The 26,448-nt window shown below is 36.9% G+C and overlaps 1 protein-coding gene across 1 annotated transcript in view; it reads right to left on the reverse strand.

Annotated features, from left to right (window-relative positions):
- Positions 1-5,024: 5,024 nt before the first annotated feature.
- The window catches only part of SNTG2 (syntrophin gamma 2), a 170,384-nt gene continuing 148,960 nt past the window's right edge, over positions 5,025-26,448 (reverse strand). Inside the window, exons 14-17 of the mRNA XM_088150145.1 lie at positions 25,458-25,667; positions 13,119-13,211; positions 10,937-11,047; positions 5,025-5,439 (exon numbers count right to left, since the gene is read on the reverse strand). Of these exons, the coding sequence (XP_088006271.1) occupies positions 5,308-5,439; positions 10,937-11,047; positions 13,119-13,211; positions 25,458-25,667 (546 nt within the window). The 3' untranslated portion in view covers positions 5,025-5,307. The remainder of the gene's footprint in view (positions 5,440-10,936; positions 11,048-13,118; positions 13,212-25,457; positions 25,668-26,448) is intronic.

A 26,448-nucleotide genomic window follows, 5' to 3' on the forward strand; every position in this document is an offset into this window, starting at 1 on the left:
GCTGGCATGGATCCCCCTTATAGAAACCCTTACATGCAACAGAAGACTTCAAAAACCATCTTTCTGGAAGGTGAGTGGGAAAGCTGTCAACACTTAACCATATTTCTCGTGTGGTTGGTGCAGTGCCAGCTTCTGGATGTTCCTCCTTCTTCAACTTGCTTCCTTGCATGGTGGATAAATCAACAGCTAGCTGACCTTTAGTGATCTCTATTTAAGCTAAGCAGGGTTGGACATCATTAGAAGCAAGGTGGAAAATATCCAAGGAATACGAGGTGTATAGACTATACAAGGAAGGAAGGAAGGAAGGAAGGAAGGAAGGAAGGAAGGAAGGAAGGAAGGAAGGAAGGAAGGAAGGAAGGAAGGAAGGAAGGAAGGAAGGAAGGAAGGAAGGAGGGAAGGTCTTAGATAGCATTAGCAAATCACTGTTGTACTGTTGCCAAAACTACTTCATGGATGTGTCCATATAATTAGCAGGAGTTGAAGGACACTTTCCTTTTCTGTTACTAAATGAAGATGAATGTGTTATTTTTGAGAAGTCTTGGTGCCTTCTTGTGGATTCTGGGAAAGCCCCACTGGAGCTCATGTTAGTTTCCTGGTTGGTTTGTTTCTCTCTCTCTCTCTCTTGTCTTTTTTATCCCCCTGCATTTCCTAATTGGCAACAATCAGAGTGCAGGACATAATAGATTTAAGTCAGATTTTTATTAACTGATAGGAAAACATGTCTGAATGGTAAGAGCAGTTTGATGAGGACACAGTGTGCTCCCTTCTCTGGAATTGTTTAAGTGAAGTTTAGACAAGCATCTTTTGAGGATGCTTTGATTTGGATTCTTGCACATAGGAGGGGGTTGAGCTCATCTTAAGATTCTATGAAGTGTGTCTCTGTGCATTGTTCCAGTATACACAAAATACGCACTAGAGCTCAACTCATGGTTATGAACAGGAGTGAAGAAGCTTGCATCTGCCCTTGTTATTTATTTCATGTGAATGGGGCTTGCCAGCAGATTAGCCAGTCCAGCTGTATTGTTTCAGTTTTATAGAGAGAGTGCAGTTTCTCCAGGTTTTCTTGTACGAGATGTGTGACAGAAGCAATGGTAGGCCTGCACCTCTGTTGTGGGGTATATATCTCTTGCACTGTGCTGGGAAAGTAGAAGTGATTTCTGAATGAAGCCCCTTGTAACAATGGCGAGTTCTGAGGGAGGAAAGGAGCAAGTATGCTTGAACTAAGATTGCAGGCAAGTTTCGACTTGTGTGAAACGTGAGAGGTTCCTCAACGTTCTGCCCTTATTTCTGCAGCATAAACTTCTTGGATAGCAAAACAGTCTGATCTGATGAAGATCAGCGCCCCTGCTATTTTTCTGTGCTGTGCTATTTTTCCATAAACATGTGGCAGCTAGCTAGCCAAATGACACTGGGTGCGCCTCTCTTTTCTACTTCCTCTGTTGCCTCAAGTGACTTTCTTCCAGCAAATGTAAGGTGTTTGTTCCTATCCTGTAAATAAAACGCTGCATACCACGGCAATAACGTGGAACAAGAGCCTACTCCTCAGTACTGAGGATAGGCTTCTAGGATGTAAATCTTCCAAAGCTTGTGTTGATTGTATTGATGTTACAGTTCAGCCATGGCCCAGCTCTAGTTGTCCACACTATCTGGACGAGTCCATACCATCTGACTGATTACTTGGAATATACTTGTGATTTGTTTATTCACTTTTTAGGCGCTGATCTTTTTGTTGAAAAAACACATGCAGTAAGTTTAAAATAAAATTGCCATTATAAGAAAAATCAGTTGCGTTCAATACCTACAAATCCCAGCAAGTAGCAAAAAACATTAGCCGGTAAAATTGCTTTATGTGGCTGTGGATCCCACATTCCTAATTTGAACTTGGTCTTGCAATTTAACAAGGCTTGGGCAGAATTGTTTTAGTTACCAATGGTCAGTTTTCTTTCAGGCCTTTCTGGGTTGTAAATTTTGTATCCACCTTAGCCATATTTTATGTAAGAACTTTGATTTTGTTTGTTGTTATGCTCAGTAAAGGTGATATTGGAACTCTGGATATTTTATCCATTTTCATCTCTTAAAATAGAGTTATGTTTGTGAGAAATATAAAATTTTCACAAACATATGTTTCAATACTATCATTAATACTGACTGGCAATATTTATGTTGGGTCACTGCTACTAGCCACAAGCTAGGGATCCTTTTCCTTGAGTCACATGAGAAGCAAGCTTCTGTGTGGAGCCCTTGGGGTTCTCTGAGCTTGGCTGTTTTCTTGCAAATGTTTCATTACCCGGCTAGGTAACATCTTCAGTGCTAGAATGGACTGGGGTCTGCTCTCTCTTTATCTGCTGTGGCCTGCCTTGCCAGTGCTGGTGTGTGTGTGTGCATGCATTTGGATCAAGCTTCTGTGTGCATTTGGATCAAAAAATGTAGTGTAAACCAATCTATATGGACTGCATTTATTTCAACTTAATTCCATTCCACTTTACATTAATTTCAGTGGCATGTGCATCTAATATGTCCTCATTTACTATCTGGCACAATTAGTTATACAAAACTGGAGATGAAATAGGGAATCACAATTCATGTTCTTTGATAGTTACACTGTTTAACACAAACACCCTTGTTTTTCTGAAGGGGGAATTCTTTTAACTGTATAGAACTATCAAAGGTATTGCCTGATCTAAATTAGAGGTGGACAACCTGCATGTTACAAATGGCTTCTTAGACTCTTTTCCACATATTGTACTATTGAAATTTGACTGCAAGGCACTCAATAAATGCAATATAATTTCCAAATGATCTTTGTTGGGTAACCCAGTAAAACAAGCGTATTAAGGTTGAAATAGGTTTGAAGCATCTATAAAACAAACACACAAATATATACAAAGAAAAAAAATTAGACAGGAAATTCTGCCCCAGCTTTCCAGTCGTATCATATCATTGCATCTCTTCCAACAACAGTTCTTGGTGGGCAAAATGCTTCTCAAAACAAAGTGCAACCTTTGGTCACAAAAATTTGTCTGGCCCTGCTCTAGAGAAGAGCAGAATTAGCGTAATCACAGATACAGGTAGTCCTTGCTTAACGACTATTCGTTTAGTGACCATTCAAAGTTATAACAGTGCTAAAAAAGTGACTTAACAACTGGTGCCCAAAGTTACGACCATCGCAGCGTCCCTGCGGTCATGTGATCACGATCTGGGCACTGGCAAGCAGCTTGCACTTGTGACAGTGCTGTGTCCCAGGATCATGTGACTGCCATTTGCAACCTTCCCAGCCGCCTTCCAGCAAGCAAAATCAGTGGGAACCATGTGATTCACTTAATGACTGTGTGATTCATTTAACCACATGATTCACTTATTGACTGCAGTGATTTGTTTAACAACTGCCACAAAAAAGGTTGTAAAATCGAGTCCAGTAATGTGATGATTCACTTAATGACCACATCACTTAGCGACCTAAATTCTGGTCCCAATTGTGGTCATTAAGTGAAGACTACCTGCATGTTTCATCAACAAATCCATAAATTAATTCTTATTAAATCAATAGTTAGTACACACTTGATGTAATTTGGTGGTTATGAAATAAAATAGGCTAGAAATCTTTGGTTCAAATGTCACTTCCACCATAAAATTACTAGACGGTGTTCACACTACTACTTTTTCATCCACCTCACTGCATAACACTCCCCATTTTACAATTTTGGGAAAAATATTTTTTCAGAGATCATATAAAAACTATTGAGATCATAATATTTGAAATCCTTTATAAGATAAAGTGCCATGTTTATGTTTAATATAATTATTATTTGTAGTCTCAGACCCTGATATTTCATAGATACATAGGAAGTAAAACTACACCTGTTTATAGGTAATCTGGATGATTTAAATCTATGTTTAGACTCATTTACAGAACTGTTGAACAATTCTGAAACAATACTTAGCAAATATATATTTTAAAATTTTAGCTGGTTTTCTAGAGCAGGCTTTAAAATGTAGAATGGCAAATTTAGGTTAAACCTAATTGGCCAATTTAGGTTCCAATCATGCTCTTGAAATATGACTTCATTATTGGATCTGAAGCATGACAATTGTGGATCATTGTGGTTGATATTCTTAATAACATTATGGGGGTAACCATCTGTCGTAAATGTAGATTATGTTCTCTTTCTAAGGAATTGCTAAGGGAAGCCAGCCTGAATGATATGAATGAGCTGTGACTGGATATTTTCCTTAAATGTAATCTTAAATAGTTAAGCAAAACGGAAATTCACACGATCATCAAAGATGAGAAATATGAACTATGAGCTAGAATAGGATGCACAAACGGCAACCTCAGGGTCACACAGACATCCTCTCAAAGCCTTTGATCCTGCCCCCAAAGTTCCAACGAAATCTTTTGCCAACTTGCAGTTTTAATGTGAAATTGGGAACAGGGAAATTATTAAATGCATCAGGAAGAACCAACTGCATTAATTTAATATAATGAGTTAATGCTAGTGAATTAAACTGCATTTTTGTCCTGGTGCCATTTACTTTCTGCAGTCTGCCCTCAGCATTCCATTTTAAGTGCATTCTTCAGCCAAAAGTCTTATGTACCCTGGCCTAGAATTTTTCAAAATTACTGTTGTTTTTCCTTTTAATGAAATTGTGGAAACTAAATTCACAGAAAGACAGACAACTGTGTACTGTTAGCACTGTGTGTTATCATTTTACAGTTTAATCCTACATATGTTTATTCAGAAGTAAAGTCTATTCATCTTTAGGGAATTCAATTTTAAGTAAATTGAAGCTTTAAATGAAACACCAAGTTATGAAATTAGACATATATCAATTGACTGATAAAGTAGTGTGATCTGTTGAATTTTCATAACAACCACTGCTCTAGAAAAGCAAAAGGCATTTTTTCAAGTTAACCTTGAATTTAAAATCCATTAACCTAAGTCAAGTGAGTCATTAGAAACAAAGCTCAGTTATGCCTACAAGTATATTTTAGCATTTAAGAACATTCTTGTTCTCAGGTAGATTGTTAAATGTTGTAATGGATAATGCTTGATAAAAAAGTTTAAAATAAGAAATTATATTGAGTATATATTCTTTTAGGTGGTAGGCAATAAACTGATTCAGTTTGAATAAAAGCTTAACTCATCAGTTTTAAGAACGATGAATCAAATGTGAAAACTAGTAGCTTTTATTGATAATACAACTATAGATCTCTTATAAAATTACATGGAATTGCAATAGTGCACATGAAATAACTTTTTCTTTAAGAAAATAATTTATCTGTTATAATCACAACACACCGTTCTCTTAATTACTGTAAGTATATTTTCTTGCAATGAACTGGCTGTCTATAAATGATGGATCCACCGATGCAACTTTAGCAGCTATAAATGAATGAATGCAGTTTAAAACTGCTGTCAAATCCTGAAATTCTAGTTCCTGAAAGGAAAATAAGAAAAACAGAAAAGGTGAAATGAAGAGCATCGATAATAATTTATTCTATAGAGTATTACACTCTCTAGTTCAACAAAAGATGGCTTTCTTTAATATATATCTTCTTACTTAAGAATACTATGTCAGTATTTTAATGCTCAAAGTACAGTGGTACTTCGGGTTACGAATTTAATCCGTTCCATGACTCTGGTCGCAACCCGATTTGTTCGCAACCCGAAGCAAATTTTCCCATAAGGTTCAATGTAATTACCGTTAATCCGTTCCGGCGCCCGCGGACCACGCGTCAAGGGCAGAAAAACAGCCACGGATCGCGCGGCAGGGGCGGAAAAACAGCCGCGGACCACGTGTCACAGTGGAAAATGGTCGTGGATCCGGTTCATACCCTGAGGAGGAGTTCGCAAACCGAGGTAAATTTTTGCGGCCAGAGCTGGTCATAACCCAAAAAGTTCGTAAGCAGAGGCGTCCGTAACCCGAGGTACCACTGTAATTGATGTGAGGTAGGGGAGACAAGTATGAGGAGAAATTGATTTGCCCTGCTGCTGTGGTTTGAACTCATTAACTTAACATGCCCCTTCCAACTGTATCTTTCTATGAGTCCATGCTGCAAAAGATACTGAGGAAGGGGGAAAAAGCACATGCACACACACTCCAAATTTTGCACTTTGCATATCTTGTTGAAAAAATGCTCAGTATATTATTATACAGTATTAAGCCCCTTTTCTGTTTAACTGTGTGAAGAGAGGAGGAATTTTTTTGCAGACTTGGTGCTGACGTAGGAGTATCACCTTATATCACAAATGTTGCCAGTAAGAAAAATTTGAAATGAAAGTGGAGGTTTTTCTTCAAATTTGGCATTGGACTATCAGCAAAAGTCAAAAAGCATCTGATACAATTAGCAAGCTCTCCTTGAAAGTTTGGAACATTGGTGGCCATCACCAGGTTTTGCTCAAAGCAACATTCTATTTTTGTTGAAGTTTCCTCTCAGTTGATAGAGCTGAACACTTTTAAAAGAAGCCAGAAAGAATTTTAATGAGGCTAATGAGGTTTGGGCTGATTCATTCTTTGAAGACTTTTTCTAAGTCCATTATTGCAGTTTTCTAAAATATCTCTGTCTTACTAGAAGTCAATGTGGACTTCTTAGGACAAACTCTTTGTTTTACTTCATTCTTTTGATTTAATAACTTCCCTAATAAATTGTTGGAATGCTATGAATATAGCATATCTTGGCTTCAGCAAAGGATTTGATGAAGTATCCCCATTACATTCTGAATAGCAAGTTACTTAAATATGGACTGAGTGGTCTCTCTTATAAGATAAATCCAAGGTGGCTTGAAAGCCATCCTCAAACAATGCTCATTAATGGTTCCTCATCAAACTAGAGTGATATATCAAGTAGGTTCCCAAGGGTTTAGTTTTCATCCCAATGCTCTTAAAATAGGCTACTATTGTGGTGAAAGAAACACTATATTGTGATGCACAGTACATCAAAGAATGTTATTATTTATCTACATAAGATTGAACTATAATTGTCAATTGATAATGAAAGCTTATTCCCTACTAGTGCTTAACTGTATGAAAACTTACTTAAACTTATTTTAAGTCAATAGGGTCCATTAAACTCAATTAATGTAGGACTGCAGCCTAAATTGAAACCTCACTGCAAAATAGTCCTATTTATACTTACTTGGGAATAGGTAACATTGAAAGGCTTTACTTTCCAAAAACCAGACATGGAATTGTGCTGATAAAAATTAAAGCAGGGAATAGACCACTCAACCCACTTGTGGGTCAAATCCAGTCTTCTGGAAACAGTCTCAGCCCACGTGTACTGTATCTTAACTTGTTGGGGGAAAAATGTCTGTTCTGGCTGGAAGAGTTTCCTTGCATTCTTAAACAAACAAACAAACAAACAAACAAACAAAAAACCTCAAACAAACAGGGATGAATTTCTTTTCTCCAGCTTCTTTTTATCCCCTCTCTGACAACCAAGAGCTAGAAGAGCTCAACTGGAGATGACGAAATGTTTTTGGCTACCAGAGAATATCACCCCTCCCCCACAAATCACTATGTATCTGAAGGCTATGGTTGGGGTGACTGATCCCAATCTCATCATAATAGTCACTGTGGTTTAAGAATGGATCTATTGATCTCTGAACCCAGTAGTCCCCTGTCCTTCCTTACTTTTCCATCAGGACATTTTTATACCAAAAAAAAAAAAAAGTTTTGTTTTGTTTTAAAGAAACTCTCAGTTTTTAATGATGTTACTGAAGCACTTCTTAAATCAATAAATGAGAGACAGAATTTCATAGAGTTTTTTGAACTGAGCACTGAGAACTGAGAATAGAAATATTCAATTAGTAGGTTTTCTACCCAATATTAAACATGTGGATTGAATCATTTGACACTCTCCTAAATCACTAATAGTTCATGTTTCCCTTTTTCTTCCAGAATGTATTTAGTTAGTTAGTTGGTTATATCTAGAAGCTGCCTGATTCCAGATGGGTGGCTTATATTATAAGGTAAAAAAACCCAACAAAAACAGGGAGAAAAATCCTGAATGTCTGGAAGGACAAACACAACGCCTCCCAAAACAGCCCAAAGAAAAATTGACAGGGGGTCAGCAGCAAGACTGGGAACAAAGCTAAGTTTTGAAAGATTTTTGGAACACCATCAGGAACGGGAGCTGCATGGATTTCCAGGAGGATGCTATTCCAGAAGGTAGGTGCCCCAACAAAGAAGGCACATATCCATAGATGACTTTGCTTAACTGAAGGGACCTGGAGCACTCCCACTCTGTCCAATCTTACTGGGCAGGCAGAAGCTATTGGGGATAGGCAGTCCCTCAGATAGCCAGGCCCTAGGTCACCTTGTTTCTAATATTTCAATCTCTCCTTTGAAGCACTGACATTTCTCTTGCATTTCACTGATGTAATCCTCTTCCCAGGCAGTATGGAATTTTATCTTTCAGCCCATATCTATCAGTGTATTGCCAATGGTTTCTTAGATGCATTTTATGAAAAAATGAATGTATGTATAAAAGCATCTTTCTTATGTACTATATATTAACCAAAGTAATACAATTACAGAAAATATGGTAGCCTTAATTTCTGTTAGGATGAAAAACAAAATTAGGTAAGAAACTATCTCAAGTAAGACTCTTAGAATTTGGGATGGAAACTGTTTCAGACCACAGCAGGAATGCCTTTTCCTTGGTACAAATATATTGCCCATAATTAAAGGTTCTAACTTGATACATTAGTCATAGCTTTATCACTCCTCTTGTTAATATTTTAATTATATTCTCAGCTTCCTTTAAAACATAATCCAAATTTTACAAAGAAACCCACACTGCTTTTTGCCTGTTTCTCTTTTAACAGCTCTCTGCAAAAGTAACATATTCCCTCCGCCTCCAATATCGCCATCCCATTGAGACCTTTTGTTTATTTGTTTGCCCTAATCCAAGAGTGTCATTCTTCTGAAGCAGAACTGAGAGTCCACAATCTGTTTTTTCTTCCACAGGATCAGTCCACCAAGGTCTTCTCTCTGGGATACTGATTTCTCCCCCTATGATTTTACATTCAAAGGTATTGTAATGTTCAGGAGTTATTCTTTGTGCAATGTTTCTTCCTTTGGGCATAGTTTCGGTTCTTTAATGGATTTTTTTTTTTTGCAGGAATCTTAACCTTGGAATAAAGACTAATATTGTAGTAATAAAAGGCTATTGAAGATTATTTCCAAGGGAAATACAGGCCCAGGAATGTTTCCAGCTTCCAGAAGAAATGTGGGAACCTTTTGTACTTTTTGTTTGGGGTATACTTTGTATATGACTGGAAGAAGGAATAATAGAAACAAGGTTTTGGTAGATTCTTTTGAAGATTCTAATTTGTTCCTACAATCTTGCAACTTAAATGACCATTTTTTTTAAAGGGGGGGGGGAACAATTATTACAAGAGCATCTGCTATATCCTGAAGCTAGTGGACCCCAGGAGGTAGGTACTTTTCTTTTTTCAAAAAAGTGGGAAGTTTCAAACTGGAACAGTTCATGGAAATATTTTCATTAAATTAATCATAAGGTTTGTGGCCAAGCAAATGTGTCTGACATTTGCTAGCTTGCCTACTCAAGGGGAACGAAATTCACATTGTTTGATTTCATTATATGTTTCTCATTATTGGTTACACTTTCCTATCCAGCAACATTTGTCTTTTCTGGAAATCCCATCACAAACCTGGCCAGTGTGACAGTACAAACTCCATTAATAATAAATGTTCAGGTTATCCACCTTATTTTTTTCCTCCATCCTAACAGTTTCTGAATCCAGAATAGAATTTGAAAACTAGCGTTGGTCTGTCCCTCAGGTCCCTTAATCAACTTTCACTTTGTTTTTCTGGCATCATCTTTAAGTTACTGTGCCTGAATAAGGACAAACAGTTTGTGCAACTAGAGAAAATCTCAAGTTACTTAGAAAAAATAATGAGCATTTGTGTAAATTACAATAGGAAAAAAATGGTTGGTGAGGTGGATTATGAAAACTCAGTATAATACACTGATATAATACACTGGTATGTTAGTAAATTATAAAGCAGTTGAATCAAACATTCACCTGCATGAAACTTTGTTTACCTAAAGGTTGAAGGTCCATGGACCATAGACAGACTCCATGTACAAACAAATGTGGCTCATGGAGAATCTCAATTACTTTTTTTGCCAGCTAGCCAGCCAACCAATCAACTATTTCATCTGACTGATAGAAAAAAGAATGGAGCAGAAGAACAGAATGGCAATGGAATGGAATGGAAAACAAGGATCACCAGGAAGAAAAGCTATGGAACCTCATAATATCACTAAGAGGGGAAATGAGGAGATGTATGTGTGTACAAGTGCAAATGTGTGACTCTGTCATTTATGTGTGAATAAATGTACATGTTCCCAGACTAACAACTGATGTGACCCTCAGGTCTGAAAAAGTCCAACACCTTTTAAGGTAGAATAGTAATGAGAAACTATAAACTGGACCAAAAATTTATGGATGCAGGTGTATGTTTGGATCATGGGCATTCTTATTTACTTCTGTACACGTTTGTTTGTTTTTTTTGAAATAGAGGGGAAAGCAAACAAGTGAAAATCAACTGTGAATAGATGAACTTGATAAACAGAGGTAATGTGATTAGGCAGAAAATCATATATAATTGATTTCTTTTCTATAAGATTGTTACTTATCCACCAACTCTTAACCTTTGGCTGAATAATGTGCATCCAAGAATAGAAGTTGAAATGTCTATCACATAATAGCTTGGCTCAATGCAATAACAATTAGATATAATAAATACAAGAACAATGCTGGTTCACTATTGGTAATCCACCTTGTGGATTACATAAAAAGAGAGAGCTCATACTTAGATTACCTTTGCAATATAAACCAGGACCAAAGATTACCTTGATACATATTCTATTTGATTTAATACAGCTAAGTATGCTACCCACCTTTGTCTCAATTTGTTTTGTTTCAATATTCTGAAAAAGCAGTTTGACTCGAGTTTTTCCATCATCTGATGACCCCTTGAGCTGAGAAAATTTAAATCTCCAGAGAATCTTCTACAAGAAAATGGAGAATTTTTAACATTTTGCCCATTGGCTGAAGTTATTGTTTTATTCAGAAGATCTTCGTTCTTTGCATATGGAGGCTAATTATGAAGCAACATGGAAAAGATCATCCTTGCAAAAACTTTAACTCTATGGGCTCTCAAAAGAGGTTATTTTGATGATGGCCTATGATCATGTACTTATTGTACTCACGCAATGTACTAGAGACTGGGAAGGCCAATTGGACTAATCTGCCCTACCCAGGAATGTGTTTCTGAGTAGTCAAGAGCCTTTTTTTAGGCCAGCAAAGTACTTAAACCTGATAACACCCCAAACTTCAAAAGGTGCTAATATCATGCCCTCTCAACATCTCAAGGGCAAATATAAAAACTTTCTAAAGAGCTGAGATTGTTCCCCTTGTGAAGAAGCAGCCACAGGACCCATAGCCCATTTTCTGTTATATTGTATCTTCTCTAAGGATGGTAGGGCTCACTTCATAACTCCCCATTTGATGAAGTTCATGGACAATTCTGATTTATTTTACGCCCAGTTACTCCTATCAGACCAGTATGTTTCTACTTCCTTGAATGTGGCAAAATGCTGTTATACAGTTTGTAACATTTGACACATATTGACAATCTAGTTTAGTTATTGATTCATTTCTGGAATTTATATGGCTGCCCAACTTGAGCACTGTGACTCTCGATAGCTTACTACAAACCAACCAACCAACCAAAACAAACAATTCGAATGAAAACCAATGCAAAACGGTAGGTAATCAGGAACTCAAAATTATTACCCTCCTCCGGAAAGAAACTCCAATCATCCTAGTTACAATTATATATTTGCATTTTATTTTATCAGAATCAGAAACCATTCAATTCTGGCCAATGATCATAATAAAGAACTACTACAACATGTTGGTATTTGCCTGTGCTATAGAACAACATCCCTGCTAAGTTACATCTGGCCCCAATTTTATTTGAATAAGACCAATGACTATGTCTTGTTTATTCTCAGGAATACTTTGCTGTAAATATTTACACTGTAAATATAATAAACTAAGGAATTTGACATACTTATTTTTATACTGCTGAATAAAGTATATATTCATAGTATGTCCATCACTTCTTCACTTTTCTTCTTGGTGTAATGGAGTTCTAGATTTGAAGTTCTGTTCTTCGTATTCGAGAAAGAATATGAGCTCACTGCTGTGATTCAGCATTTCATATATTTTTCTAATAAATGGATTTAGTCAGAGCAGTATTTTATTGATCAAATGTACCATTCTATCATTAAACATTGACAAAGGTATTGAAGAGATAATAATTCCTTTGTGAGTGAAAGTGAATTGACTAATTTGATACAAGGTGAGTGTTTTTCCTCTAAATTAAATCTGCAGTTTTTAAAATCCAGTTTAAGCTGTTTAAATATAGCTTACTTGATACATGCAGTTATGTTTCCAGTAGCTTTTTAAAAAAGGTAGTTTTTTACATTTAATATCTTTCAAATGATTTTTAAAAAAACAAAACACAACACCTAGTTTTGAGTTCATCACATACTTATTCATATTGGGAAACCCCCAATCTGATTTATTGTTCAAAAGTTTTATAACTTTCCTCAATATGCAACTGATCAATATCATGTTCTTTCTAGAGATGCATTTCAATCAATATATTGAGCCATCCTGATGAGTGGGAGAAGTTCTGAAGGTAGATGGGGAAGACCTGTGTCCAAAAGAGAGGAAGGAAAGAAGACCATTTCCCCCTCTGCTCCCCCCTCTTATTATTCTGCTTTCTCTGTGAGAAACAAACGTATATCAGCTAACCCACATTTTTCCAATTCCCAGGGTGTGGCAGGGAAGTGGCAGGGTTATAGATTCAGAAAAAGCAAGCTTTACCCAATCTGTCCATACAGTGCCCTTCCCTTTATTCAGTCAAACCTTGGATCAACTCTTACTCCTCCCCCTTTTGAAGTTTTGAAGATCAGAATTTTACCCACTCCAGAAATGGACTATTAACATTCACATTTTCTAAAGTAACAGCATAAATTATTTTATATTTTATTTTCTGATTCTACTTACCTTTGTTTTATTGTCAAAACATGTGAATCCCACAGCAAAATCTAAGGTGAAACACAGACTTTCTCCTTGCCAGGTACACATAAAAGTTTTAGACTGGAGAAAGGTTAAAATATATATTAATTTAGTGGTAACTCCCAACTGATCTGAAGTAAAACATTCATTATAAGCCATAAGAGCTGCAATCTTTTGTATGGTTACTTAGAAGTTAAATAACAATACACTGCAGCTGAACAGAAGGATTCTGATATCAGAGTCCCTGTAAGTCACAGACGAACAAAAGAGAGTATATAAGTTTCTTCATAAGTTTAATGAAAAATTCTTGCTTTCTTAAGGCTTAAGTGTGTTCTTCACTGGAGGCCACATGCATCAGAATGAATAGTTGCTGAATCTCCAAGTAATTCAAATATAAATTCTCAGGTTATTTTTTAACACACGGCATGAACTATGTATTTGAGCTGATGGTCTGCTTATATTTTAAATACCTTCTTTCTTTTTAAACCTTTGGAATAAAACAACATTTTTCTTACTTTCTTATTAAACAAATGTCAGTACAGACCAAATGACAGTTAATAACTGAATTATGTGTCACATCTATACTATGTGCCAATACATATATTAATACTTAAGTGTGAATGAAAGGTTTAAAAATGTGAATATCTTTCTTTTTTCTTAATTTTTTTTTTAAAACTGGGATTACATTCACTGAGATATTAATATTCCTGAACATTTTATCAATTTTTACAAACTATCTCTGGACAAGTTGATTCCAAATGCAATTTAGCTGACAGTCACTCATTTTAGGACCTAGCAGCAACTTTTTAACAAATCATTTCAAAAAGAAATGCTATTTTAAAAGCTGTGAAATACTGCAAAACGTGCAAGAATATTTACATGTTGTGTCTATGTGTATATTTCCTGTTTTTTTTTTTTTACACACCTTTAACAATAAATGTTTGTTCATAAATGATTAATGGCATCTAGAGAAAGGGGTTCAAAACAGCCTTCAATTTGAAATGTGAAAAATTTTGTCCTGAATAGGTTTTATGCTGTTGGCTAAAGATCTATTACAGGCATTCTGTAAAGTATGCCCAACAACATGTGAGCTGGGACAACTTCGAATTAAATAGGCACGTATTAAACCTTCTCAGTTTGCAGATACTTCTCTAACAACCGTTGGGCCGTGAGCTTTATGAATTGGTTTTCCTTGCAACATGAATCCTGATAACAAGGTTCCTCCTTGTTACAGAAGTTTGCACTGAACAGGATTACACTTATGGAAATAGGCACAGAACATAAAGGCAATGGAGTTTTGTGACCTTTTAAAAAAATCTTGCATGGGTGGATTTGGGGCCATGAATTTAACTTAACATAAGCCAACTCAGTCATATATAGTGGCTTGAAACAGAAGTGGCTTCTGTGCATGTGCACAACTGGAAGCAAATATCAGAAATGCAGCTCCCTGTGCTGTATTTAGTATATAATATAATTTAGACCTAAGTCAAGAGAAGCATTGGCAAATGTGTCTTGAGGGAAACATTCAAATACTACAAATATAGCAGTCTGTTATACTGTAACCATAGTTACGTCACTTAATGTTTCTCATACTTTTTGTGACTGCATAAATGCTAGGCTAAAGGCTTATAGAGGAGTGCTTATAAACATTCCCTCCTGTGAATTTCTGCCCTGATTTTGTGGGTCTGAATTATTTATTTCTGGTTACAGGTGCAAAATATCCATGATTTCACTTATTCAATTTTGAGACTGATGAAAATCAAAACTTACAAACCCTTGGCTCTTATTAGGTTTTTCAGTCCCCTCTTGGTTTCCTCCCACCAGTAGCTGATACTCATCTGTGCATATGGGCCCCAAAATTCTGCATGCGGGCTTTATTGTGTGTGTACCTAAACACATCAGTGCATGTTCTTTTATTTTGCTTCTCTACATATTTCCCTGCATTCTGCTCTCTTTGGACATTAGAAGTACTGGTTTTTGTTTTTTTTTTAACTGTGTGACAGTGCTCACTTTCTTAACATTTTGGTACCAAATAAGATGTAAAAGCTTTGTCTTCAGAAATATATTTGCAGTAATCGTGGATTTAAGGAAAGGCTTTAAACCCATGTAGCAAATCCAGAGACCTACACTCTGAACTAGCTCTAGCTGATCCAAAATATTATAGTTATGAAATGAGGTTTTTTTGTGTACTTCTGTACATAGAACTAGAAATTGTTCTTCGCAATGCTCTGCAGAGTATGTAGACAACTGAAACATGCATCCCGTTACTATATGAGTTCCTTTCGTGTGTTTTAAAATACAAATGTGCTATTGCTGTTAGCAGTGTGCAACGTTTTTTGCTTTTAAAAAAATACATATATAAAGTAGAATTCCATACTGTAATCTTTTGATTGCAGGAAGACTACAGAAATTAGACTGCATAATTAGAGTTGTCAGCAGGACCTGATGCTTAATCCAAAGGGAAAGGCTGCTTCGCGTGTGGCATCAGAGGGCAAGGACAAAACGGGCAGAGCTTGCAGGGTGGCAGCAAAACACAGCTTTCCTCACCCCCCTCCCTCCAGGCAAATGCCTCTGAGAATAAAACGAAAAAAATATTGACGAGGAAGGTTTTTTGGACAGAGGGAAAATGTTAACATCAATTTAAAAATATATGTATTGTTGAATATTATTGAAGCAAAGCAGTTACTCCCTGAAACCTATTCGCATGCTGTCACCTCTCTAACAATTGGTTGCCATAATATACTCAGTAAAACTGTGCTACTTTAGTGCGTACACCTGCCTCTCTACATGGATTTTGCGGAAGGAAAATAAACAACTGAATCTAACCGTTTTTAAAAATAATTACAACGCGTATAAAATTTGAAGCCGGAAGTAGAAGACAAGACAGAACCGATCTAAAGTGAAACAGAATTCCTTCAGTTTGCACATCCTTCCCAAGGTCGTTCATTGGTCCTCGAGAACCAGTTGGTTTGCTTCCAGAAATTGCTTGATTTCCCCAATCTTTTTCACTGAAGCTTGTGAGTAATAAACTGTAGGGCTATCATATTTGGGTAGTAAAACTCGGAATGAGCAACAGATGGCAACAAGCAGATATGGAAAACTCTTCCCTTGCTGCCATGTTGATTTTGGCAGCCTGGACAGAGTAGCCCTAATCTGATACAAAGCCTTGTTCCTAGAACTATGAAAAGCAGCCCTATAAGTATGCCTACTTGATCACAAGACAAATCCCTTTCAAATCCTTTTTCTGTTCTTATTTGAGTTGATTCATGTAGCTTTCTAAAACAAACATGGCTCAAGCAGGTATCCTGTGTATTTATTTAGGGTTTTCCTCTGGAAGAATCATGAATATGATTAGCAATATGCAGCCATAAACCAAGCATTGGTAGTCTAAATAAAATATGGATAAGAATTGGAGTATATTGAGGTTTTTTTTTCTCCTATTGCATGTCTTTTATTATTACTCTGGCTGTTTCTTTATGTGGTAATTTCAGCCCCAAAGTAGCAACGTACCTTATTGCCTTTTGGGGCACAGATACATTTACAACTACTTTTTCTAATTACTGTATGTAGATCCTCCCACTTGCCTCATAGTGTGAAATTTTGCCTCCTATACATAAACACAGATTAGGGGCAGCAACACACCAGATTTAACAAGTTTTACAAAAGGTCACTCTCATACAGTGCAAAAAACAGCATTTAGCTACTGTGGGTTCCTGTGTTCAGAACTGGAATTACACGTGAGCGTCTCATTGCAATGAAGCAGAAAAAGAGACAGGGAGTGGGTCCTTGTCACTGCTCATTATTCCTTTTGGGATTTATTTATTCAGATTTATATAGCAGCAGCTTCCTGTAAAAAGCTGTCTGATGCATTAACATTCCTTGACTTCTCCCTACATCAGAATACACAGCTGGAGACTGTAGAGGCATTTATTTATTTATTTATTTATTTATTTATTTATTTATTCAATGTATTAGCTGCCTCAATCACTGAAAAAACTAGGTGGTGTACAAAGATAGAAGAACTATTTAAAACAGGCCAAATCTAGCCAGGAAAGGTTGTTTGATGTAATGGTTAAAGGCACTGGACTAGAAGCCATGGAACTGTGAGTTCTCATCCTGCCTTAGACATTCAAGCCACATAACTTTGGGCCAGTCACGTTATCTCTTAGCCCCAGGAAAAAGACAAAATCATTTCTGAAAATGTGGCCAAGAAAACTGCATGGACTTGTCCAGCTGGTTGCCAGGAATTAAGACTGACTTGAAAACATTATTATGTTATAAATCTTGTTGTAGTTGTTCAGTCGTTAAGTCATGTTCGACTCTTCGTGACCCCATGAACCATATAGTGCCAGGCCTTCCTGTCCTTCACTGCCTCCCTGAGTTTGCTCAGTTTCATGCTCATTGCTTCAGTGATGCTATCTAACCATCTCATCCTCTGCCATCCTCTCCTCCTTTTGTCTTCAATCTTTCCCAGCATCAGGGTCTTTTCCAAAGAGTCCTCTCTTTGCATTAGGTGACCAAAGTATCTGAGCTTGAGCTTCATTATCAATCCTTCCAATGAGCAATCAGGGTTGATTTCCTTTAAGATTGACTGGTTTGACCTCCTAGCAGTCCAGGGGACTCTTAAGAGTCTTTTCCAGCACCACAGTTCAAAGGCATCAATTCTTCAGCACTCAATCTTCTTTATGGTCCAGCTCTCACAGCCATACATTACTACTGGAAAAACCATAGCTTTGACTATGCAGATCTTTGTCGGCAAGGTGATGTCTCTGCTTTTTAATATGCTATCTAGGTTTTCCATAGCTTTCCTCCCAAGGAGCAAGCATCTTTTAATTTCATGGCTGCAGTCTCCATCTGCGGTGATCTTGGAGTGCAAATAAATGAAGTCTGTTACTGTTTCCATTTCTACCCCTTCTATTTGCCAGGAATTGATGGGTCCAGATGCCATGATCTTAGTTTTTTTAATGTTGAGTTTCAAGCCAGCTTTCGCACTCTCCTCTTTCATCCTCATCAAGAGGCTCTTGAGTTCTTCTTCACTTGTTAAAAATCTAGTCAACAAATTAAGTAAAACATAAACCACCCACATCAGGGAAATGACAATAAAAACAGTATACACCACGTGGATTGCAAGTCACTCTGCCTCAGGGCTTTCTGAAAAACCCAGGTCTTGATGACTGTCAGAATTGGGGCCATACAAATCTCAGGGGGAATGCTATCCTAAAAGGCAGAGGCAGCCACACAGAAGGCATGTCTTTGGGATCTTGAAGGATGAAATTGCTTAGCTGATGGGACCTGGAGCAGGCTGATGAGCAAAAAAAGTAATAAAAAGATGGTCCTGTAAGTATCCAGGGCCCAAGCTATGAAGACCTTTATAGGTGGCAACCAGCACCTTAAATTGCACATGGAAGCCAACAGAAAACTAATGCAGCTCACTAAGTAGTGGTGTCACATGTGTGAACAAAGATACATCCATAATTACTTGTGCTGCTGCATTCTGGACCAGCTGGATCTTCTAAGTGGAGGTATGTAGAGCATGTTGCAATAGTCCAAATAAGGTGACCAAGGCATGAGTAACTATGAGAAGGATATACAAATTCAGAAATGAGTGCAATTGGTGTGCCAGATTTATCTATACAAAGGTCCTCCTGGCCACAGCTGAACTTGCTCATCAAATAAGAGCCAGGAGACCAGGAAGACCTCCAAATTATACACATGTTCCATCTGGGATAACTCAATCAAGCTGAGAACTAGTATTGGAGATTCTCTGGAAATGAATTATCCTTGTATCCATAGCCACTCAGCCTTGCAAGGTTATTGTGCCTCTCCATTCTGACCCAAGAACCTCCAGGATTCAGGAAAGGATTCTGACAGCATTACCTGTTCAGACCAGGTTCAAGATGTATCCTGATAGACTTGGGATTATGCAGTAGTCTCAAGGTTAAAGATTTTTTCCCTTGTGGACCAAACCCAGGCTCAGTGTTGTATAGACATCAAGAAGCTTTGTGCTTAATTAAAACACCTGGATGCAGGTACATCTGCCTTATAGCTGTAAACATATAAAAGCACAGAAGCATCAAGTAATGGAGGAGGAGATTATTGCCTGGAGTTGTTTTTATATAGCATGGACTGACAAAAACTGTGTGTATCAAGAAGAAGGAGTCTGCAGTTGGACGCCCAGTGGGAACAAGCAGGACCCAAAAGAGAGATCTGCTTAATGAACTGTAGTTTTTGAAGAACAGACCAGATGTCAGTGAAGATAGCTTGACAAAGGTGCTGGAATCCAAGAAGCCAAGAAAAGAATTATTTTTCTTTCTTTCCATTCTCCTCCCTAGAATGGCAGCAAGCCCTAAAGTGAAAGCACAGAAAGAATCTGCGTGAGTGAGTGAGGGACTGAGTGAAACAGGTAAGACACTATAAAAAAACTCCATTTGAAATTGTTTGTACGGGACTGTATATCTACAATTTGTTAAGCTAAGGCCACTGTATATTAATTATCAGTGTAAATAGACTGTGTGTGCATGTCTGGAAAGTTCCTGTCCCTTTTTCCCACCCTCCAACTTCAGTTACATTGATTGATGCGTGACCCAAGCTACCAGATGACCTCCCCCAAGGGCCTTGTGTAGGTGTTAAACAGCAGTAGAGAGAGTTCTAAGTCCTGAGGGGCCTCACAAAGTAAGGTTTCAAGCTTGATCTTTCCTACAACTAACACTCAGTGGAATAGATATGGGAGAAAGGAGGAGAACTGATGGGGCACAGTGCCACCTACTCCTAACTTTTGGACATGGTTCAAAACATACCATAATCAATGGTATCAATTGCTGTTGAGAGCAAGTAGGACCAAGAAAGTCACACCACCTCTATTTTGGTGCTGCCAGAAGTAAATCACATGCCATTTCCCCAGCTGATTTAAAGTGAATAGTAAGTACCAATTAAAGAAGATGAGTTTAAAGTTAGAGGAGGAAAATTCAATAACCTGCACTGTGCTAATGACATTGTTCTGATAGCTGAAAATGCAAATGATTTGCAAGCTCTGATAATGAAAGGCGTATAATGAAAACATGGGCTATGGTTACATATAAAGAAGACCAAACTAATGACAACAGGTATACAATCAACCTTAAATTTGACAATGAAGATACTGCAGTGGTAGATAGCTTCTGCCTTTTAGGATCAGCTATCAACAATAAAGGAACCAGCAGTCATGAAACACACTGCAGACTAGTACTTTGTAGTGTAGCAATGAAGGCCTTGAAAAAGATACTCAGATGCTAGAATGTATCTACTTACAAACATAAGAATCATGTAGGCAATGGTCCTCCCTGTGACTTTCTATGGAAGCGAAAGCTGGACTTTGAACAAGGAGGATAGAAAGAATACTGATGCTTTTGAACTTTGGTGTTGGAGAAGACTCCTGAGAGCACCATGGATAGCCAAGAAAATAGACAAATGAATCACAGAACAAATCAATCCAGAGTTCTTACTTGAGGCACAAATGCTGAAATTGTCAAAGTTTTTGGACACATTATGTGAAGACCTAGCTCTCTGGAGAAGTGTGTAATGCTGGGAAAGGTGGAAGGAAAGAGGAAAAGGGAATGACCAGCAACAAGGTCTTGATTACAGTGGCGAAGGGTATACTATTGGAAGACCTGAAGGACTTGATTGGGGATAGATCATCCTGAAGGAAAATCTATGTGGCTGCTAAGACTTGACACTGACTTGATGGCACATAATCATAAATAATTAATATATTTTGACACACTTTGATTACACATGTTATTCATACATGTTATATTCTAGATATTAGTAGAAAATGCCCTTTATATTTTCCATTTCAGTGTAGTGGAAATGTTTCATGTTGCATACATTCTCACTATATGTTCTAACATATTATCGGTCTTGTAACTGATGAAAAATCCAAGTAAATTTCAAATTACCAAACAAATAAACAAGCTTAATTTTGACACATAAGATGTGCAATACATCTATGTAACTCATAGTACTATGGACTTCTAAAATTAGACTGGAAGCAAACTGGATTTTATAATGTAGAAAGAAATGACTGAGAAACCTGAATTTGTAATGTGCTCCTACGCATAATGAAAACAATCTAAACCTTAATTGTGTAATTAAAGTCGTTCTTCTAGGAACAAACAGATAATTATCTTTTAATGACCCCATAAATCTAGTCTTATTTAACTGCTATTCATATCTCATCAAATTTACAGAACCTATTATACAGTTTTATTTTCTTTTGTTTTCCCAGGGAGACAGTTTAAATATCTTTTCCCAAAAAAGCAAAATATGTAACATTGCCTGGATTTATCATTTGCTGTGCCTTAACCATTATGAATTTAAAATTACATGCATCAACATTTTGACAAAGATAAAACAGGATGTCAGTTTATGCAGAATTCAGCGCTGTATGATATGGTGATGATGATTAACTGACATGGCCAAAACAATTTTGACAAATCACAGAGTATGTGATAGCTAAATATGCAAAGGCAGTTTAATTGTAATTATTATGTGTTAGTCAAAAAACAAGGGTGTGCTTGACTTCCCTATAAAGATCTGATCTCAAATGACCATCTAGTAGTCAATACTGGACAGAGAATGAATGCTGAATTAGATCATCTATAAGTGGGATCCTATCTGATGATTTCAATTTGACTTTCATTAGGAGATTGGTCTCCAGCCCATTTAAACCTTATGATTCTAAGCTTTTAATTGTTGACACCAGCCAAGCATAATTAATCCCATTGCTTAACTCTAAGGGAGAGTTAGAGAGGGTTTAGAAATAACTGACAGTTATACAGATATATAGATACAGATTTAGACTACCTGTATTACAAGTAGTGAAATAGTTAACTTTGAAATGCTTTCAAGATAAATCACTCCCCACTTATCACAAAATCTGAAGGATGGCAGGAGAAAAAGAGGGGAGAAACCAGCATAGATGGTTGGTTAGACCCTTTAGTATGAATGCTACTTGACTGAAATAAATCTGCACTGCTGAAAATAACACTTGTCTTGCATGTTACCAAATTAAAAAAAAAGGGGGGGGTCATAAGAATGGTTTCTTGTACTGAGTGTCTGAACATTTCCCAAAATCTTGGGACAAACTGCATATCATAATTTGCTCAAAGTCATTTGTAAACCACCTTCAAATGGCAATTTCAGCTTGTGGAGAGGAGTTGAATCCAAAGCATTGTGTGTAAAATGTATCACAGTAGAGTACTGCATCCAAACTGATGATAAAAAATATTTATTAAGAAAAAAAACCTTTAGTTTTGTGTTCCTTAGTGTTATGTCATATCGAAAGTAACTTCTGTAAGTGGAAAAATTGTCCCACCCAATTTCCTGCACTCCCAATTTCATTGCTAGCCAAAGCTTATCATGCTCTCCTGGGCCCCACACTCAACCTGATACCACAAACACTGTGTCTGCAAATGGTATTTTTTCAGCATACATGTAATATATACTGTATTGAAAACTGAGGAAAACAGTGATGGCAATTTTTTTCTTCTCAAACAAAAGGAAAATTTGTGCTTTGTTATTTCCAGATGATGCTATTCTTTTTTCACATATTAGACTGAAACAGCAACTTGAGGCACTAATTCAGTATTGGCAAGAAAATCAAGTACAAATCAAGTATGATAAAGCTAAATTTTTGGTTTTTGATTAAAAAAATTCAAAAGGTATAGCAGGAAAATTCAAGATCACATGATAAAGTCAAGAATCTTAGTGAACTCGGCTTTTATTCAATCATGCTCTGTCCTGGCAATGTCACTGTAAGGCCATCCCTTTGAAAGCAAAAGCTACTATGATAGTTTTACTTTGATACTTTTATTCAAAGGAGTGTGGGAGGAGAGATTTGTCCCTGCAGCAATACAAGTTTTTAATGCAAAAATCACATCTTAAATCTTGTATTACACAGAGGTTATTGGACAATTCAGGGCAGGAATTAACAGGAAAAGCCTAAGTTCCATGGAGCTTTAGAAGCGCTTACAACTACACTTTTCTGTTCCCTATATAGTTTAGCAGTTTACATTTACGTAAATATAGAATAGCTTTTGTGTTGCCATCAAATATGTTATACAATAGATTTCAAAAGGTTCACATGTCTCAAAGATTTTGTCCCTGTAATGGTATTGACCTTGAAACTACGGATCATGTTTTATTGTGTTGTGAGTTTTACTATGGCTATTAAAACAAGGACTTTATTAATAAATGTTTTATGTAATATTTATCAATTTATTTTACCTGTTAAACTGTTTTATCATATGGCAGACTTTTAATTATATCTGTATTTTGCTATTCGGTCTTTTGGCTAATAATAATAGTAATGTTGAAAACTGAGAAAAATAATAATGACATTTTTTTCTCAGAATATATCAATAACATTTCAAAAATAATTATGAATGTTTTTGTGTGTTTGTGTGTGTGTATAGTTTTTTTTATTTTTGGAGACTACTTTATAGTTTGTGGCACTACTAGGTGATAGTGTAGTAATATACAATAGTGGAAAACATCAGCAGAGGCATATAATTTAACACCTGATGTATTCTAAATGCACAGGCATTTAAAAGAACCTGATTAGTACAAGCCATGAAAATGAGATCAACAACAGCATTCTGAAATAGACTGCAGGGAAGTGCCAGTGAAGTTAGAGGAAAAATACATTAGTCAAGACTGTTATGGATAGATTTTTGTCACCACAGTATTTTCTACGGGAATTCAGATTAAGAAGGTGCCATAAATTTCAACTACCCTGTATGAAGAATGCCAGACTGAAATACAGTAAATTTGTGAAATAATATTGTTACGTTGACCCACAGAATCACAATGAACTTATTAGGCTTAATTAATGAGTTGCAGGTTTTGTTTGCCACAAAAAAGCTGAGTTTTATAAAGGAATATTTTTATAGAACTACATCCATATCTGATGATAGCCACTGCCAGAAAAAGAACATTGAAATAAATTGTTCTTTGAGCCCAGTTATTATTTTACCTTTTGTGTGTGTGTGTGTGTGCCTTTGAGTCAGTGTTGACTCCTGGCGACTGGGCAAGTCCCTGAAGTTTTCTTGGCAAGATTTCAGAAGTGAGTTGCCATTGCCTCTTTCCCGGGGCTGAGGGAGAGTGACTGGCCCAAGGTCACCCAGCTGGCTTCGTGCCTCAGGCAGAGCTAGAACTCAGAGTCTCCTGGTTTCTAGGCTGGTGCCTTGACCACTACATCAGACTGACTCTCAGTATTGTTTTACTTATGTTCTTAATATTTGTGTTTCAAATTTATTTTTTCACTTCTGCATGCTTGCACATAGTTTTTAAAAAATGTTTGGAGGGCATGCCCATTCCTTTGCATAAAGCAAGAAGGCAGCTGTGTATCTTAAAGGCTCAGAGCAGCTACACTATTGACACATACAAGAATGCACAGAATTCAATTTTGCCAGATGCTCAGAAGATTGGGAAAGGGCCTTGCTGGCCATGCCAAATTACTGAGAGATGAGACAACTTCAAGGTTTTGAGCAGTGGACTTGGGTGGGCACTTCACCCATTTCTACCAATTCATGCCTTCAAATTTTATCACAATGTATACTTTAAATATTTTGGACTGCAATTAAAATCCATCCATCCATCCATCCATCCATCCATCCATCCATCCATCCATCCATCATCCATCCATCCATCCATCCATCCATCCATCCATCCATCCATCCATCCATCCATCCATCCATCCAGGCTGTTCCATTGCCAAAGACAATTAGTGCTATTGATGATGATGATCATCGCCTCCTCCTCCTCCTCCTCCTCCTCCTCCTCCTTTTAAATAGAGATAATATCCAGTTGGTGCCCTTCCATTGAAGGAAGGCATTCTTTAGCAGAACAGAGAAGGCAGAGACAGTAGGTAATTTCCCCTCCACTACAAAGCCTTCCCACTCTAAAATCTGCTTGGAAGAAGTGGAAGTTTCTTTGATAATCTCTAGGAGATGGCAGAGGAAAGGGAAAATAATTGAAAAATACCTCCCATTCCATTGACAGACATCTTATATCAACAAGAGAGCACCAATTGGATAATTCATTCATTCATAGCAGTTTTCTCGACTATAGAGAGCTTGAAGAGTGGTGATATGATATCACAGCTTATTACATACTCAGTTTAAACAATCCAATCTTTGTCTGAATGTGTGTGCATCTCTCTCACCATATATACACACATATAGGCAGTGCTCATACAACATTAAAATACTGTATGGAACATATTCAGAATGCATTATAAACTTATAAAAGTGGTAGATGTTCATGCTGTGTATTTTTTATATTACTCACCCCTGTTCTCTGAACTTCCAAAAAAATTGCTCTTTGAAATGATTTCTCCCATATTGCCAGCTCACTTCCCAGTTCCACATTGAAGTAATGACTCTTGCCACGTCCAACCACAACACTGAAACAATACGGCCTCTGATCTTCAAGCTCATAGTCTTGGTGAATACCCAAATATAAATTTGCTTGTAGCCAACAGTCATTATTGAGCCAGAGCTGAAAGACATATTTTTAAAGATATTTCATCTAAAATAGAACTAGAATAATTTGATTCTGTAGAAAATATTTTGAAATAAGTCTGGGACATTTGTGTATCAGTCTTCCTGCATCCGAATCATGCTCATATTCCGCATTATTAAATGGAGAAGCTACAGTGGCTTTCTCTTCCCACAGCTCCTTTTCATTTATGCCATAGTAGAAATTTCCAGTAAGCAGTCATACATGAACTAATCTATCTATTACTTGCTAAGATTCATAGGAAAGCATAATCCATTATCATCTGAAGGGCCTAGATATCTGCTAAAAGAGAAATACAGTACTTCCTGATCCTGCTGGCTTTCATTCATTTGATTTGTCCTTATTACTGAAAAAGAAAGGAGACTATTACTCAGCATCAGAAAGCCATATGTTGGCTAGATTGAAGCAGATCAGAGTAATAAATAAATTCCTGCTGCTGTAACATTGCATGCAGAGGAAGACAAAAGGAGGAAAAGAATGTAATGTAGTCTACATGACTTCCTTCTAGGCTATTCTCATTTCACCAGCAGAGACCAAGTTTAGACACTTATACACATCTGTCCACGTGATATATTTATAATCAATATATGACTCATTTTCATTTTGTGCACACAATATTGATATCATAGTTTGGGAAGGCCTGAATTTAAATCTTTATTGAAAAATGAAACTATATATTGATTTTGACACAACAATATGTTCTTGTTCTAGGAGTTCTACTGTATTTATTTAAAATAGGAAAGGAAAACCGTAGCCCAAG

This window comes from Python bivittatus, unplaced genomic scaffold (genome assembly GCF_059951505.1).
Source record: "Python bivittatus isolate LINGU-HERP-01145 unplaced genomic scaffold, Pbiv_v1 ctg000020_np1212, whole genome shotgun sequence".
Taxonomy (NCBI): Eukaryota; Metazoa; Chordata; class Lepidosauria; order Squamata; family Pythonidae; genus Python; species Python bivittatus.